The following is a 13,458-nucleotide window of genomic DNA, read 5'->3' on the forward strand; positions in this document are numbered from 1 at the left end:
GGAAATCGATAAAAAAACGAAAGTATGTTTATCACCATTGTTAACAGTTGCTTGGTTATATTTACATATTTTAGTAGGTATATGTACCTACTTAATAAGATAAAATTATTAATTCGTTTTTAAAGTAAATTAATATTGTGTTTAGGTACCTACGTATTTATAGATTATTATCATGAGATGAACTTTTTAATATTTTTTTTCATGTTGGGAAAAATATCAATAACATATATTTCGTTGAAAAAATAAGTTTTTTTATTACGTTTTTTTTTTTCATATACAATTAGTACGTAATGAAAAATCATTATAATATAGATAGTATATTTACATAAATAACAGGTTAACATTAATAAATTCTCTTGTGGGTAAAAGACTTATTGAATACTTAATTATTATATATAAGATAACGCAAAATACAACACAAAATTCAATAGATCCTCCATTTGATAATAAACGTGAGTATGGTTTTTAATACTAAATGCATCACAATGATTATATACATTTTTTGGCTTACTCACACAATAATGAATGATACTTTTCGGCCTTGACCGTTTTATCTAGGTACTAATTAATGACATATCACTACATTTTTTATATAAAATAATATGATTATGATACATAATTACTTACAGGTATTATTTTTGTAAGGTGACTGATGAAAAATAAAACCAGACGTGGGATTGCATCCCACGACTTTAGAAGTGAACACTTATTTATACATCGCGGTTGTTTATTACTATATTGTATCTATACAATTTGTCTCACGAGGGCAGATGAGCAGTAGCAAAATTTAAATGAATCATTTGAAACACCTTTGTGTGACAAATACACTATAATATTCTATTAACTAAACAAGATATTCATTTCAAATATTAGCGCCTGTATTTTTTTCCAAAATTGTATCGCTAATCTTGTATTACTTGAGATAGCGGGTTAACATTATCACAGTGGCCACACTTCCACCTTTCTCTAGAGTGTTTATAAATTTTCGATTGTAATAATATTTGTCCAAATATATATTCGTCGTAGGTAAGAAATAAGTAAGACGATACCTTTTCACATAATTCATATTATTTCTCGGGTCACGATTTTTACCCAACTATATATTTTTTCAAATTTTGTTAAACCAAAAACGATTTTATAAATTTAATATTTATTCTTATTTTTTTCATCATTTTTGTTGCTAATACAATTCATAATTTTTGGTTGCTGTTATCGATATGATTGTCCTGTTTAGCGTCATAGCAATAGCAGCGCAGTTGCGACCAGAATTGAGACAAAATGGGAAGCCTATAATATAGTCCGAAGTTAATTTTATACGATAATAAAAGACAATTAATTATTTTCATATGACATACGAGTATCTAACGAAAAGAAATATTTAGACACAAAAGTTAGATATTTACGATAAATGAAAATATAACATTGTGCTTCAAAGATTTTTCTTCACTCCATTAGTATTATTTAAAATAACTGAATCGCTGGCATTGTTTGATGAATTATCAGTAGTTACGCCTGGTTTTATCTTTATACGACCTTTGTCTTCTCCTGTAAAAATTAAGAAAACTGTTAATTATATTTTTAGATGGAAGAAGGTTTTGTCAGATTATACAAATTTTCAAAAATATAATTAACATCAGATATAAATATATAGTTATCGATGTGTATTAATTGATCCAGAGCAAGGTCCCGATGAATTGGGCGAATGACCAAAAACTCCAATCGTAAAAAGGAGCCTCTGTGCTCCAATTAGGAGAGGAACGGTAAATTACCAGTACTTTTAACAACACTAGAAACCTCGCGGAAAAAAATATCGTAGATACTATGTCAAAAAAGTAAACTTTCGACTATTTTCATTTTTTAAATAATTGGTTTTCACCAAACGGTTATTGTATTCACCACATAAATGATAAAACGATAATAAAAAATCATGAATCTCTTGAATAGATTAATACATTCTGTTTTTTGTTGCAGTTTAATATATATTGTAGGCATGGCCCCACATCTAGAAACGGGGCCCCAGGCCAGGATCTTGGGCGGGCCCCCCTACCTATAGCTATGGTTAAAGGCAGTCTGACGCTCTCCGGTGTTATTTTTCAAATGGTGTTCGAGGTCAAATAAAATTTTGTGTAATTTAGCGATTTTTTAACACATCGAATTATGGAGTTGTTGAGTATCACTCAATACGTCACAACCAAATATTTTAAAATGGTAATAACTATAACGGTAACGACTTTTTTGCTATTAGGGAAAATTTCAGGTGTGTATTTATCTCATTTATCTCATGGAACCATCACGACTAGAACCCTGTCAGCCCCTCCCTTGTGGGGGCCATGATTGTAGGTACATATATTACTTAACTTTTCATACAAAATTTTACGCATAAATATGTGTGTAATGCTAAAATTGGTAATAACACTCACATTTTAATTATTATATTATGCACTCATCTAATCCTCAGCACCCTAATTAATTACTCCTTAATATATTCAATAATGTTTATTATATTTTATAGTGAAATATTATAATATCAGTTACAATTATTGTAGTTGATACAACAGGGTTTCTTTATATTCAAGATCTTTTAGTGAGAAGTATTCGAATATTATCTTACCGGTTATAACTTTGCATAAATGCGAGAAAGGCATTTCCACCATTAGAGCAAGAACCGTGGATACCACAAGTACACCGCCAAATTCTGCGAGATTAAACTGAAAATAACAAAATATAACAACTTTAATATTGCAATCTTCTGAAGCGTGACTGGGTACCCGACCCATTCTAGATTCCAGCTTCCTCCGACAACTTTATCCACCTGTCGCTTTCAAATTAATATTTTAACAATTTGGTAGGTATGATGCATAATATGACAGTCAACGATTTTTTTTTTAAATATTTCTTCTTCTACGCCTTTCGAGATATCCGGATATCACCCTCATTACTAATTACAAATCGTCATACAATCTCTATCAGTGGGTATATTCTATACATAAGACGGCTATCGACGATAGTTTATCATATTTATGTATTGAGATTGTTAATTGTTAAAATAAGTTAACCGTCTAAACTGTCGAAAAGTGCTATGTTTTAACAGCCCCTCACTTAGCTGTATTAACTTTTAGAGCGAGATAGACAGTTTTGAGAGTTTATACGCCAATACCTCAATAAATAAATATTATAAACAACCGTCGATAGCCGCCGATAGCCGCTTGTATATAAAATAGACCCACAGAAAGTATCAGTAAGAATACATAGCGAATGATATTTTTGACAATATTTGGGGCTACTTCAATTCGTATTCAATGGCCATGTTTCTAAGGCATCTACTTGTAAATCGTGTACCTAAACTATCAATGCCAAGTATTAAAATGTTTTTTGCAATGTATCAAAGAATTACTTATTCTCATGTTATATTATGATATGTACATAATATATAATATAATATAATCTGACTGATCGATAAATTGGTCTGTACCACAAAATTAAATAAAATATGTAGTTTTTAAACTTTTTATTTGAAATTATTTCACAAATTAAATTTAAAAAAAATACTTACCATCGTCGTACTTGAATAATATTCTGCAGTCTTTTTAGAGCCAATATTGTAGAAGAATAAGGGAAACTGTGTTAAATATATACCATATGCAATTTTGGTAAAATATCTGAATCCTTTCCATGACATCAAATCGCCTACGATTCCTGTAAAAATAGTAAAAATATTACAATATAACATATGACCCATGAACGACAACATAATATACAAACGTATGAAAGAGAGCGAGACAGAGAGTAGACGTATTAAAAGCGGTAAAGTGAGAGTAAACATACACGTAAACGCAAATTCTAAATTTAAAAAATAAACTGACAAGCAAATAAAGAAATCATTAATTTTATACGGGTCGTGAAAGAAAACAAGTGTTAGAATACTCTCATAATTTCACAAACGAAAAATAGTGTTGACATATTGCGGCACTGTCACCTGGTTTTTTTTTATATTATACGATATATATATATGTATTGTAATAATTACACATAATTGGAAATTGATCAATTCGTAGCAATTCCAATTAAGTATATACTTCATTATTGTTTCGCTCCTAAAACGTAGAGCATATTGACATCCAGATTGGAGCTTACACTAATACAATTTTATAGATCATCATAAATCGCCTGATGTTTGAATTTAGAAAAGCTCATCATAGTATATACAATTATTGAATGATATGTTAAATGTTATCATGTGGCGCCCTCACGCAGCGGACAACTAATAATGGTGGATCAAGAATATACAAGAAATAGTTAATCATTTATCGAAATAATTGGATCACTGTACCAAATCAGGTGCATTTTTTTGCCAAGCCGTTGGATCAAACCTGCGACCTATTGTGTCCGAGTTCTACTCTGTTTTGAATCTCTTTATTGCGATGATTTACTTAACTAACGCGACATTATTATTTTGTATGGAAGATGAATAAATATTTAATTATATAATTATTATGTACCTCCGTAGCCATTATTTATTGCTAAAATTATCCACGCATGGCCAGCTCCCCAAGCAAAAGGTGATAGAGCACTGTAAATTGCTGCACCCGTGGTGTTGTATACGTATCCTTTCATCCCCATGTGATATGGTCCTAGAAGAGCCACTAAGGCTGCTGTATAGGCAATAATCCAGCACAAGACTGCTTGGAACTGTAGAAAAGAAAACACATTATTATGTTATCGCTTTTGGCATAGGTACTAACTCATGTTAGTGATAGTCGAATTGGTACGTATTTATATCTGTCTAATATGCCAAGGGCCTAATTATGGGAGCAACATTTCGCATAATGTAGTGTGTGAAAAATGGAAACAAGATCTACAAAACGAACTAGTGTAATATCGCTGTGTTTGAACCTCCCGCCGTAGGAAATGTAGAAGCCAGTCGGTGCGGTATGACTGCACAGGATGTATAGGGTCATACATACATAAAAACACAACCACGGTGAAAAGTAAGTAGTGTAAGTAGTGGAACATTAAAAGTAATCACAAAAAATTTAAGAACTTCATTTTTAATTCGGATTTTTTCTTATCATTATAGGTTTATGCCTAAAATAATTCAAAATAAGAATCGATACTTTATATGTATTTAATAATAATAACAATATTATATAACTCTAGCAGTGCAAGGATAAAACACGACATCCACCTTAGCAAAATTTAAAGTCAATTCAATTATTTTAATCTCAACATAACTTAGATTAAATTGAAACAGAAAATCGTTTAATCCCGCATCATATTATGGATAGTTTTTATTATAATTGAAAACATAATACCAAATTGTAATTACGCATTATAAAGGAAATAAAAATGTACATAATTTTGGTTATTCCGTAAATATTATCTATACTTTACTTATATCCTCTATTTATCTAAATAGAGGAATTTAAAACTTTCATTTCTTTTGTTATAAAAATATTATTATCTTAGAATCTCATTTTTTATTCACATTTTTTGTGCCATTTCATGCAGCCGAGTATTTAATTCGGAATGAATCTCCCGGTGTTTTACATCGTTACATGTATGGATGTATGTATTCGGGAGAAACGTAATTTTATTTTTTTTTACTATGTAGAAAGGTTTCTTTTTATAATAAAGAATTTAACATTATTAAACCCTGTATGGAATATCAAAAGATGTATATATTGTTTTATTTTAATTGATACAATATCTTCCTACGAAAAAAATATTGTCAGTTGATCGCGTTGAGGGAAAAAAATATTATAACCGCATAGTAATATTTATAACACACTTACCTTGGATAAAACGATTTTACTGGACTTCTTCGTCATGAAATATGCCAGTCCAACTCCTATTAAATATATCGACGCTCTATGGGTCGGTAAAGTATAAGAGAAGTTAGCTGAATCAAAGAACTTCTGAACTCTGCAATCAATCAGCATTATTTATTAGATACACATTCCACGACAGTAATGAGAAGCTGAATAGAAGAAGCATCTAAATAAAATAGCGACGTTCTGCTTTGACATTACTTAGGAACTCTCCATTGCTTATTTACCATAATATTAATATAACCGAAAATCGTTTCTATCTGATGAATACAGATGCCGCCTGTTGTCAAAACGTAAAGTAAGTATGGCCAAACAACTATAATGGTCTTATATTATTTGTTATATGTTATATTATATAAAAACGTTATCGAAATATAAAAGAGGTGTCTCAAACTATTGTTAAGTAAGATGCAGTGATAGTTGTACATGAAACTAATGATGGGGTTGTTACATTAGACAGAACGAAAATCGATTAAAGTTTTTTTTTATAATCTGAGTATGAAAAGTAAATACTTAACAGTAAAAGAAAAACAAAATGTAAAAAAAAACACCATAACTATTGCTGTATAACACTCGGTACAGGTTTGTTGCACAAAATTCTATAGATTGGTTTATTAGTCGATTATTATGGCGGTTGGCACACCATTATCAAGACTAAAAAGATAAACGGTTTGTTTTTGATATAGAAAGAGGCGGGATCTTCGTTCTGCTAATGAAAATAAACTAATCTGTCGACTTTATAAATAATGTAGAAGTAAATTATTAACGCAAACTAAATTTTTATAGTTTTGCACTTACTCTTCTTTTCTATTCAGATCCTTAATTATTGAAACTACTTATATCATTTTAAATTTTAAATCATTTAATATTCTTTTATTTCCTACTAATTATAAATGGTATGTGTATAGGTAATACACGCGTAATATTATGTTATAATAACTTACGGCATTCCGAAGTAGATCACCATACTGACTTCCTTTGAGAACACTGCCCATATTCTTAGCATTGTGGATAAAACTGATATTCCAGCAAGAATAAAGGCTCCGGTTTTTCCTTTATACCATAGAAGTGCTACGGCTAAAGGTGTAGCCAAAAACAGCTGCATATCAATTCCAAGTTGATGAGTATGCGTCAGACACTATAAATAAAATCAACATACTAATCTAAGTCAATCGATTTCAGGATCCATTTTTAAATTTAATGTAATAATAACGGGATTTGAGATAACGCCTTAAACGGGCAGTTAGGAAATTTCGGGATGATTAGTATTGCATTGATTGTTTAATGGATAATAACACATTGGCTGAAAAGCGATGGATGCAGGTTTAAGATTAAGTCGCTACAAACATTATTCTGAGGTATTCTAAGTTTATATGTTACATTCTTAAATATTGGTTATAAAAAAATAATAAAACATAACACAACTAATGATAATTTTCTGAAAATTGTATTCGTTGCATGTCTCGTAATCATATCCGCCACTAAAAGCCTCTAATACCTATACTATTATTTATAACTGCATAAGTGCATACGTACCATTTTTTCGAATCCCATGTAATTATGGATGAACATGAAGTTCTTCCACATGTTTGCTTTGCACAAATATGAATGAGCATCGACGACTACTGGCCACAATGGTCCTTCGCCTAGATCTGGCAGAATATATGTGTAAAACAAAATAATGCACAACATCAAAGGGAATATCCTGAAATAATAAAAAAATACATTAATTACAATAGCAGAAATTCTTAAATAAAAATAAAATATGGTGTACAATAAGGTCTGAAATCCTGGAATCTCGAATCGCTGGGACAACGCTCTGATTTATTGCCTTCTATTGAATAAAACCCATATAGAACGTTTGATAGTCCTATTTTGTCGTTGTCAAAATAATTTTTTATCAAAAAAATTTACACACACTTTTTTTTTGAATCATATTATTTAAATTTTAAGGAAACTTTAAAAATAAATATAAGTTTTTATCACATTTTAAAATATTTGGAAAAATAATAATTACGAAAGTACATACAACGTATGCTATTACTATATTTGTGTCGTATATGTATTTAATTTTAAATATCTACCTGGGTCTATAAATACTATGTGCACATATTAATATTAGCCCTCATAATATTTTCACATTATTCACAATATATCAAAAACTTATAAATTAATATATTATTTAACGGTAACTATATGATCATAATGAATTTAATACTAATACATTAAAATACTTTAGAGAAGTCATGCCTAAGATGAGAATTAAGTTATAAAAATTGATAATATTTTTTTTTAAAAAAATAATTATTTATGCATTTATATTACATTTAAATATTGTAAAATAAAGACAGGTAATATTAACTTACGTAGGTTTTAAGATACGTAATGGTCTGATTGCGTTATATTTACATAAATTTAGAATATATTGTACCTATTCTAAATTTATGTAAATATACTAACGCAACTTTTTGTTTAAATTATTTGCAAAAAATAAATAAGGCCATTTCTGTAATAATACTAGTCAAGCATGTTTTGTTAATTAGTTTACTCAATATTATAGTATTTTTGAAAAAAGTTTTATCTTCATTGCCGGTAAGTTTTAAAGATTATCATCATTTTCCACAATATCATCATTCAGTTTACAGAAATTTAGTAGTTTATTTTGTATCTACCTATTATAATAGTCCGTTAAAGACGACAATGTACCACTACAATAATTATTGAATAATATATTATATAAATTTCAATTATCATTATCGGTAGCTACTCTCTAAAAAAACTCTTCACTCTCCTGTGTCTTCCATAAGATCTTTTCAATGCCTTGTCATCCAGAATATTGTATCTATGTCTACACAGTATAACTTTCATGCTGTCCTTTTCCCTTCCGATCAATTAAAGAGAAGCCTTTTGGGTGGTTGCACGCTTTCTATGTTTTAGACATGGCCTGTGTAAGTTGATAGAGAATCATTGTTGGTCACGACTAGTCTGAGGATTCTTAGGTATTTAAATAAATTTTTTTGAGCGGCCCCACAACAAAATTTCAAAAATATCTATCTGTTTCAGACAATTTTGAAATATTTAAGCCCTATTTGCCAGCAACTATTTTTAAATATTTTTGGATAATTACATATTTTTACATAGTCTAGGTTTAAGCACATATTTTCATATAAACAAAATTTCAATTTCAATCACTACCCCCTCAACCCGTGATAACTAGGTGGGGAACTTGGCTTAGTGCAGTAAATTACTATTACTAATAATTTTGAATTTTAGCACCTATTTTTGTTTTCTAGCACATAATTATGAAATTTTAATAACATATTATCCAATTCATTATTTCTAAATATTTTAGGTACGTACCTATTATTCATTTTTAGCACCTAAAAATGCTAAGCCTAGTCATGACAATTGATATATTACTCTGTCATGACCGTACATTTCTTGCTATGCACCACCTTCACTCCACAACCATTCATATGCCAATATGGGCCTGATGCTTAAATTAAAGAACTGCCTTTTAATTATCTTTTAGGCGATTCTTGATCTTGACTGTAAACTGCAATAAGATTTTTTTCCCGTCCAACTCATAGGCGATATGTTGGGAAGTGGTGTTTGATTCCATATATGTACGTTTATTAATCATTTTATGTTAAGGCAAAATAAATATTACTGAATCAATTATTATTGAAGATTTACTATAATGCGAAATTCTGTAGAAAAACAAATCGCAAATAAATATTTTCCGTATGTATTTTGTTTTTAGTAGTCCTAATATAAATTGCAAATAAATGACCATGACAAATGATTATTTTTTTTATTAATTATGTACATGTGTTACTTAGAACTACTTTCTATATTCTATCCGTGTCTATTGGTTTTGATTTTTGAACAAGGTTAATGCTTGCAAAAAGTAAGTAGTAAAAATCCCTTAATAAAATATTTACATAAGAAATAGATTCTTCAATAATATGTAAGTACATAGTAAAGTTATTTAAAGGGTAAAAATTAAAAATAAATAAAAAAAAATACACATATTTATTGGAATAGTGTAATCAATATGTGAATGTTAATAATAATAAAAACAAGATACCTACTAAAATAAAAATATCATTGACCTGTCTGTTAAACATCACATGAAACACCAAAAAGTGACATTGGGCATTTGTGCAATAAAATGGCAAAAAAACATTAATAATCATTTATATTAATCGCTATATTAATATTATTTTTTGATTTCGAGGTTATTTAACTGAATTAAATTAGGCAAGAGGGCGGTAAATACCGGTCAGTCATCATGACCGCCAGACGAGTGACTGAAAAAATTAAGTCATATATTATTATGTATGCTGATGCATAATGCAGAATAATTATAAAAAAAAGCAAAATCGAATTTGATGCCATGGAATCTATTAGTAGAGACATCAACTAACGATTTTAATTAAATAAGTTCTTAATAGATTTAACAGAAACAGGGCTACCGATCGGATTATAATGAGTATGAAAAATATTTATTAATTACTTAGTTATATTGGGTATCTTATTTTTTTGACCAAGTCCGGTCCTAAGAAGATCATATGGGCCTCCAACGATAGGATTTTGTTTTAACGAGAAATGAATGTTAACCACTTGCTCGACTACTCTGACTCCTACACATCGAAAAAGAATATGCATATTTTCAGGATTCAAACATGTGACTCACGTCATTACGTCATTATAAGCGTGTCCGGAAATTTGTACGTATGTAGTTCGCCGTATCACATTTCACCGTGAAATTTTGTATCGGAAATATATTATGGTCGCAGCAAATGGGAGACCGTCCAATCTCTTTAGGTCGTATAGTATAATACAAATTGTGCGAATGGAAGTAAGTTGTAATGTATAAAATTCAACAAGTCATATTTTTCAAATTTTTGTAACGTCATTGTCACTGTAGTGACCATTAATATGTAATTAATATTAGTTTGCATGACATCTTGTAAGTAAAATTCAATAAAAAAAGCTTGTTGATAAAGGACATTTATTAGAATAAAATAAATACTTATTATTTAAAATTTCCACAAAGTCCTTGTTATTAATGTGAGACATAACATTATTTGCATTAAGAACATCGATAAGAAGCTGGAGTGATTTCTTGCAAATTCAAATCAAACATAATATAACGGTGTAATGGGCAGAGTTTATTGACCAAGGATATTATTAGAATAAAATTGATATTATCTGTTAAATATGTTTTTGACATTATTTTTTAGTATTGCATTTCATATTATTAAAATTGTTGGTCACCTTCTGTCTCAATTCCTACTCGATTCAAGATGTTTTTGGTGTATGGCAATGCCTTTAACTATTTTAGGCTGTCGATTTAATAGGTAATAAATTTTTCCGAAGAGTTGTAATTTTGTGTAATTATGTTTGCTATTTAAAAGTCATGCATGTAATAAATAAGGAAAAAGTTGTACTAAATATTGAGATAGTTATACAAATTGAATATGTACATAACAGGTTGTATGCTATGATGTTAATCACTCATAATAATGATTTACCCGTTCCTTAATTTTATTATTATGATTTTGAACTTTAAAAAATACAGATATTATCATTATATTACATGCCACGATTCTTGCGGTTATGCAATCAATCAATGCCACCAACGAGTAAGTATCTACCATCAATGAAGAGTCGTAGTATACTTATTGCATTAATATTATACTAGTGTATTTAGACAGTATCATAAAAATTTGATTTACCTATAACAAAGTATTTGAATTTAAAATATTACCATATTTAAAAACAATAGTCTTAGAAATGGTTGTAACTGTTCTAACGTATACGTCCAACCCTTAAAATAACAACAACGCATATGACAATAATTGTGTACATGCATACTATATTTATGAAGCTAGTGAGATTAAATATTTTATTCCGGTGAGGCACGGAGGGATGATGATATCCATATTGTTATATTCTTATGTAAAATTACAACCGTATTGATTATTCTTTATACATACTTCATTTTTCTATATAATACGTTTTATATCAACATACTTATTATATTAAGATATGTAGAGATTCACTACTACTAAACTCAGTACTACCAACCTAGCCATAATCAACAATTATTTTGTTAATCGAATGCTAAAATAGCATTAGTCAAAATTTGTATAGATATATAAAGGAAAAGGTTAATATTGTCAGAAAGGATATATTATATTTACTCTTTTCACTAGCTGTTATCTAACTTACGAAAATTACAGGCATGTGGTCATCATTGGCACCTTGAATTTTATTTAATATCTCGACTAACTCTAAACTAATATTGTTGTTTTAATTTAATAAAACAATAATACAATGCAGTTTCACCATGTATTGACAGTTAAGAAAATAAAAGAAACTAAACTAATATACCTAATAAACTCATCTGTTGATGTCCTTACTTCGGCGAATGATAGTAGTTAATATTTGATTTAGGTACATCTATGTACAAGAAAAATATTTTTCTTTTGGGGCATTGTGGCAGAGCCAGGTGAAAAAAATCTAATAACCCTTTGTATGCTTTTCTTCTGACATATTTTTGTGGGTGAGATTTAGCAACACAGATTGAATCCCAGAGAGACATAATAAGTATAGTGCCATAATCGAACTTTCTAAACATTCTTGGCAATCAACGAGCTGTTGTTTACCATCAAAAAATCTTTATGCGTTTCTACAAATCAGCAGTCGTTTTATCCATCGAACCCGTCAAGGAAATTCACTATTTTTATAACTCGGTTCAACATCGTTCAACCTGGAAGTAACTATAATAATATATTCGATTTCTGAATAATTATGTGTTACGTAGTGTTATATCGCATATCTACGCGGAGAGATGAGAATATTAATATACGTTCGTAAAACGCGAATAAAAATCCTTTTATATCTCTATATATATAAAGCAACAAACATGCGCAATAGATAAAATAATAAAATTATTTTATAATAATATATATATATTTATATATATTCAATATATATATATTATATATATATATTGAATATATATATATAATATATATATATTCAATATATTTATAATAATAATTATAATATATTATAATATACAAAAGCAACAAACATGCGAAATAGTAGAGCAGAAAGAACAGACGAACAAATCCAACAAGATAACAAAAACGTGCGTGTAAGCATGTCGCAATTGCGTACATCTCAACCACAAGAGGCACGAGCTGAACGAAATCAACAACGACAATTGGAACGGAGCCAAGCGCGCCGGTTCGTAGTTAACACACGCAGAGCAAATGACCGACAACGCCAACAAGTACATCGAACATTTACATCCGTTTCGTTCCTTCGTCTCGCATTCGAGTACGAGCCAGATATTGAATATTCCGCTCATCCGAAAGTGCTGATTGGTGCTATGGACAAAGAATGTCCCCATTGACATGCGCTCAAATTCAAACATGAGTCAGCCGGGATGTGTTGCGCATCAGGAAAAGTGCAACTACCAGAAATTGAGATACCACCAGAACCATTGAACGGCTTGCTCATCGGCACGGTTCCAGATTCAAACCTGTTCCTGAAGTCCATTCGCACATTCAATTCATGCTTCCAAATGACTTCGTTCAGAGCAACAGAAATA

At 29.6% G+C, this 13,458-nt stretch overlaps 1 protein-coding gene across 1 annotated transcript in view; it reads right to left on the reverse strand.

Annotated features, from left to right (window-relative positions):
- Positions 1-232: 232 nt before the first annotated feature.
- The window catches only part of LOC147064082 (nose resistant to fluoxetine protein 6-like), a 47,919-nt gene continuing 34,693 nt past the window's right edge, over positions 233-13,458 (reverse strand). Inside the window, exons 6-12 of the mRNA XM_085958961.1 lie at positions 7,365-7,533; positions 6,773-6,966; positions 5,793-5,922; positions 4,500-4,689; positions 3,554-3,696; positions 2,612-2,708; positions 233-1,545 (exon numbers count right to left, since the gene is read on the reverse strand). Of these exons, the coding sequence (XP_085815087.1) occupies positions 1,430-1,545; positions 2,612-2,708; positions 3,554-3,696; positions 4,500-4,689; positions 5,793-5,922; positions 6,773-6,966; positions 7,365-7,533 (1,039 nt within the window). The 3' untranslated portion in view covers positions 233-1,429. The remainder of the gene's footprint in view (positions 1,546-2,611; positions 2,709-3,553; positions 3,697-4,499; positions 4,690-5,792; positions 5,923-6,772; positions 6,967-7,364; positions 7,534-13,458) is intronic.

This window comes from Rhyacophila brunnea, unplaced genomic scaffold (genome assembly GCF_057557595.1).
Source record: "Rhyacophila brunnea isolate RB1 unplaced genomic scaffold, BYU_Rbru_1.0 scaffold_8, whole genome shotgun sequence".
Classification (NCBI taxonomy): Eukaryota; Metazoa; Arthropoda; class Insecta; order Trichoptera; family Rhyacophilidae; genus Rhyacophila; species Rhyacophila brunnea.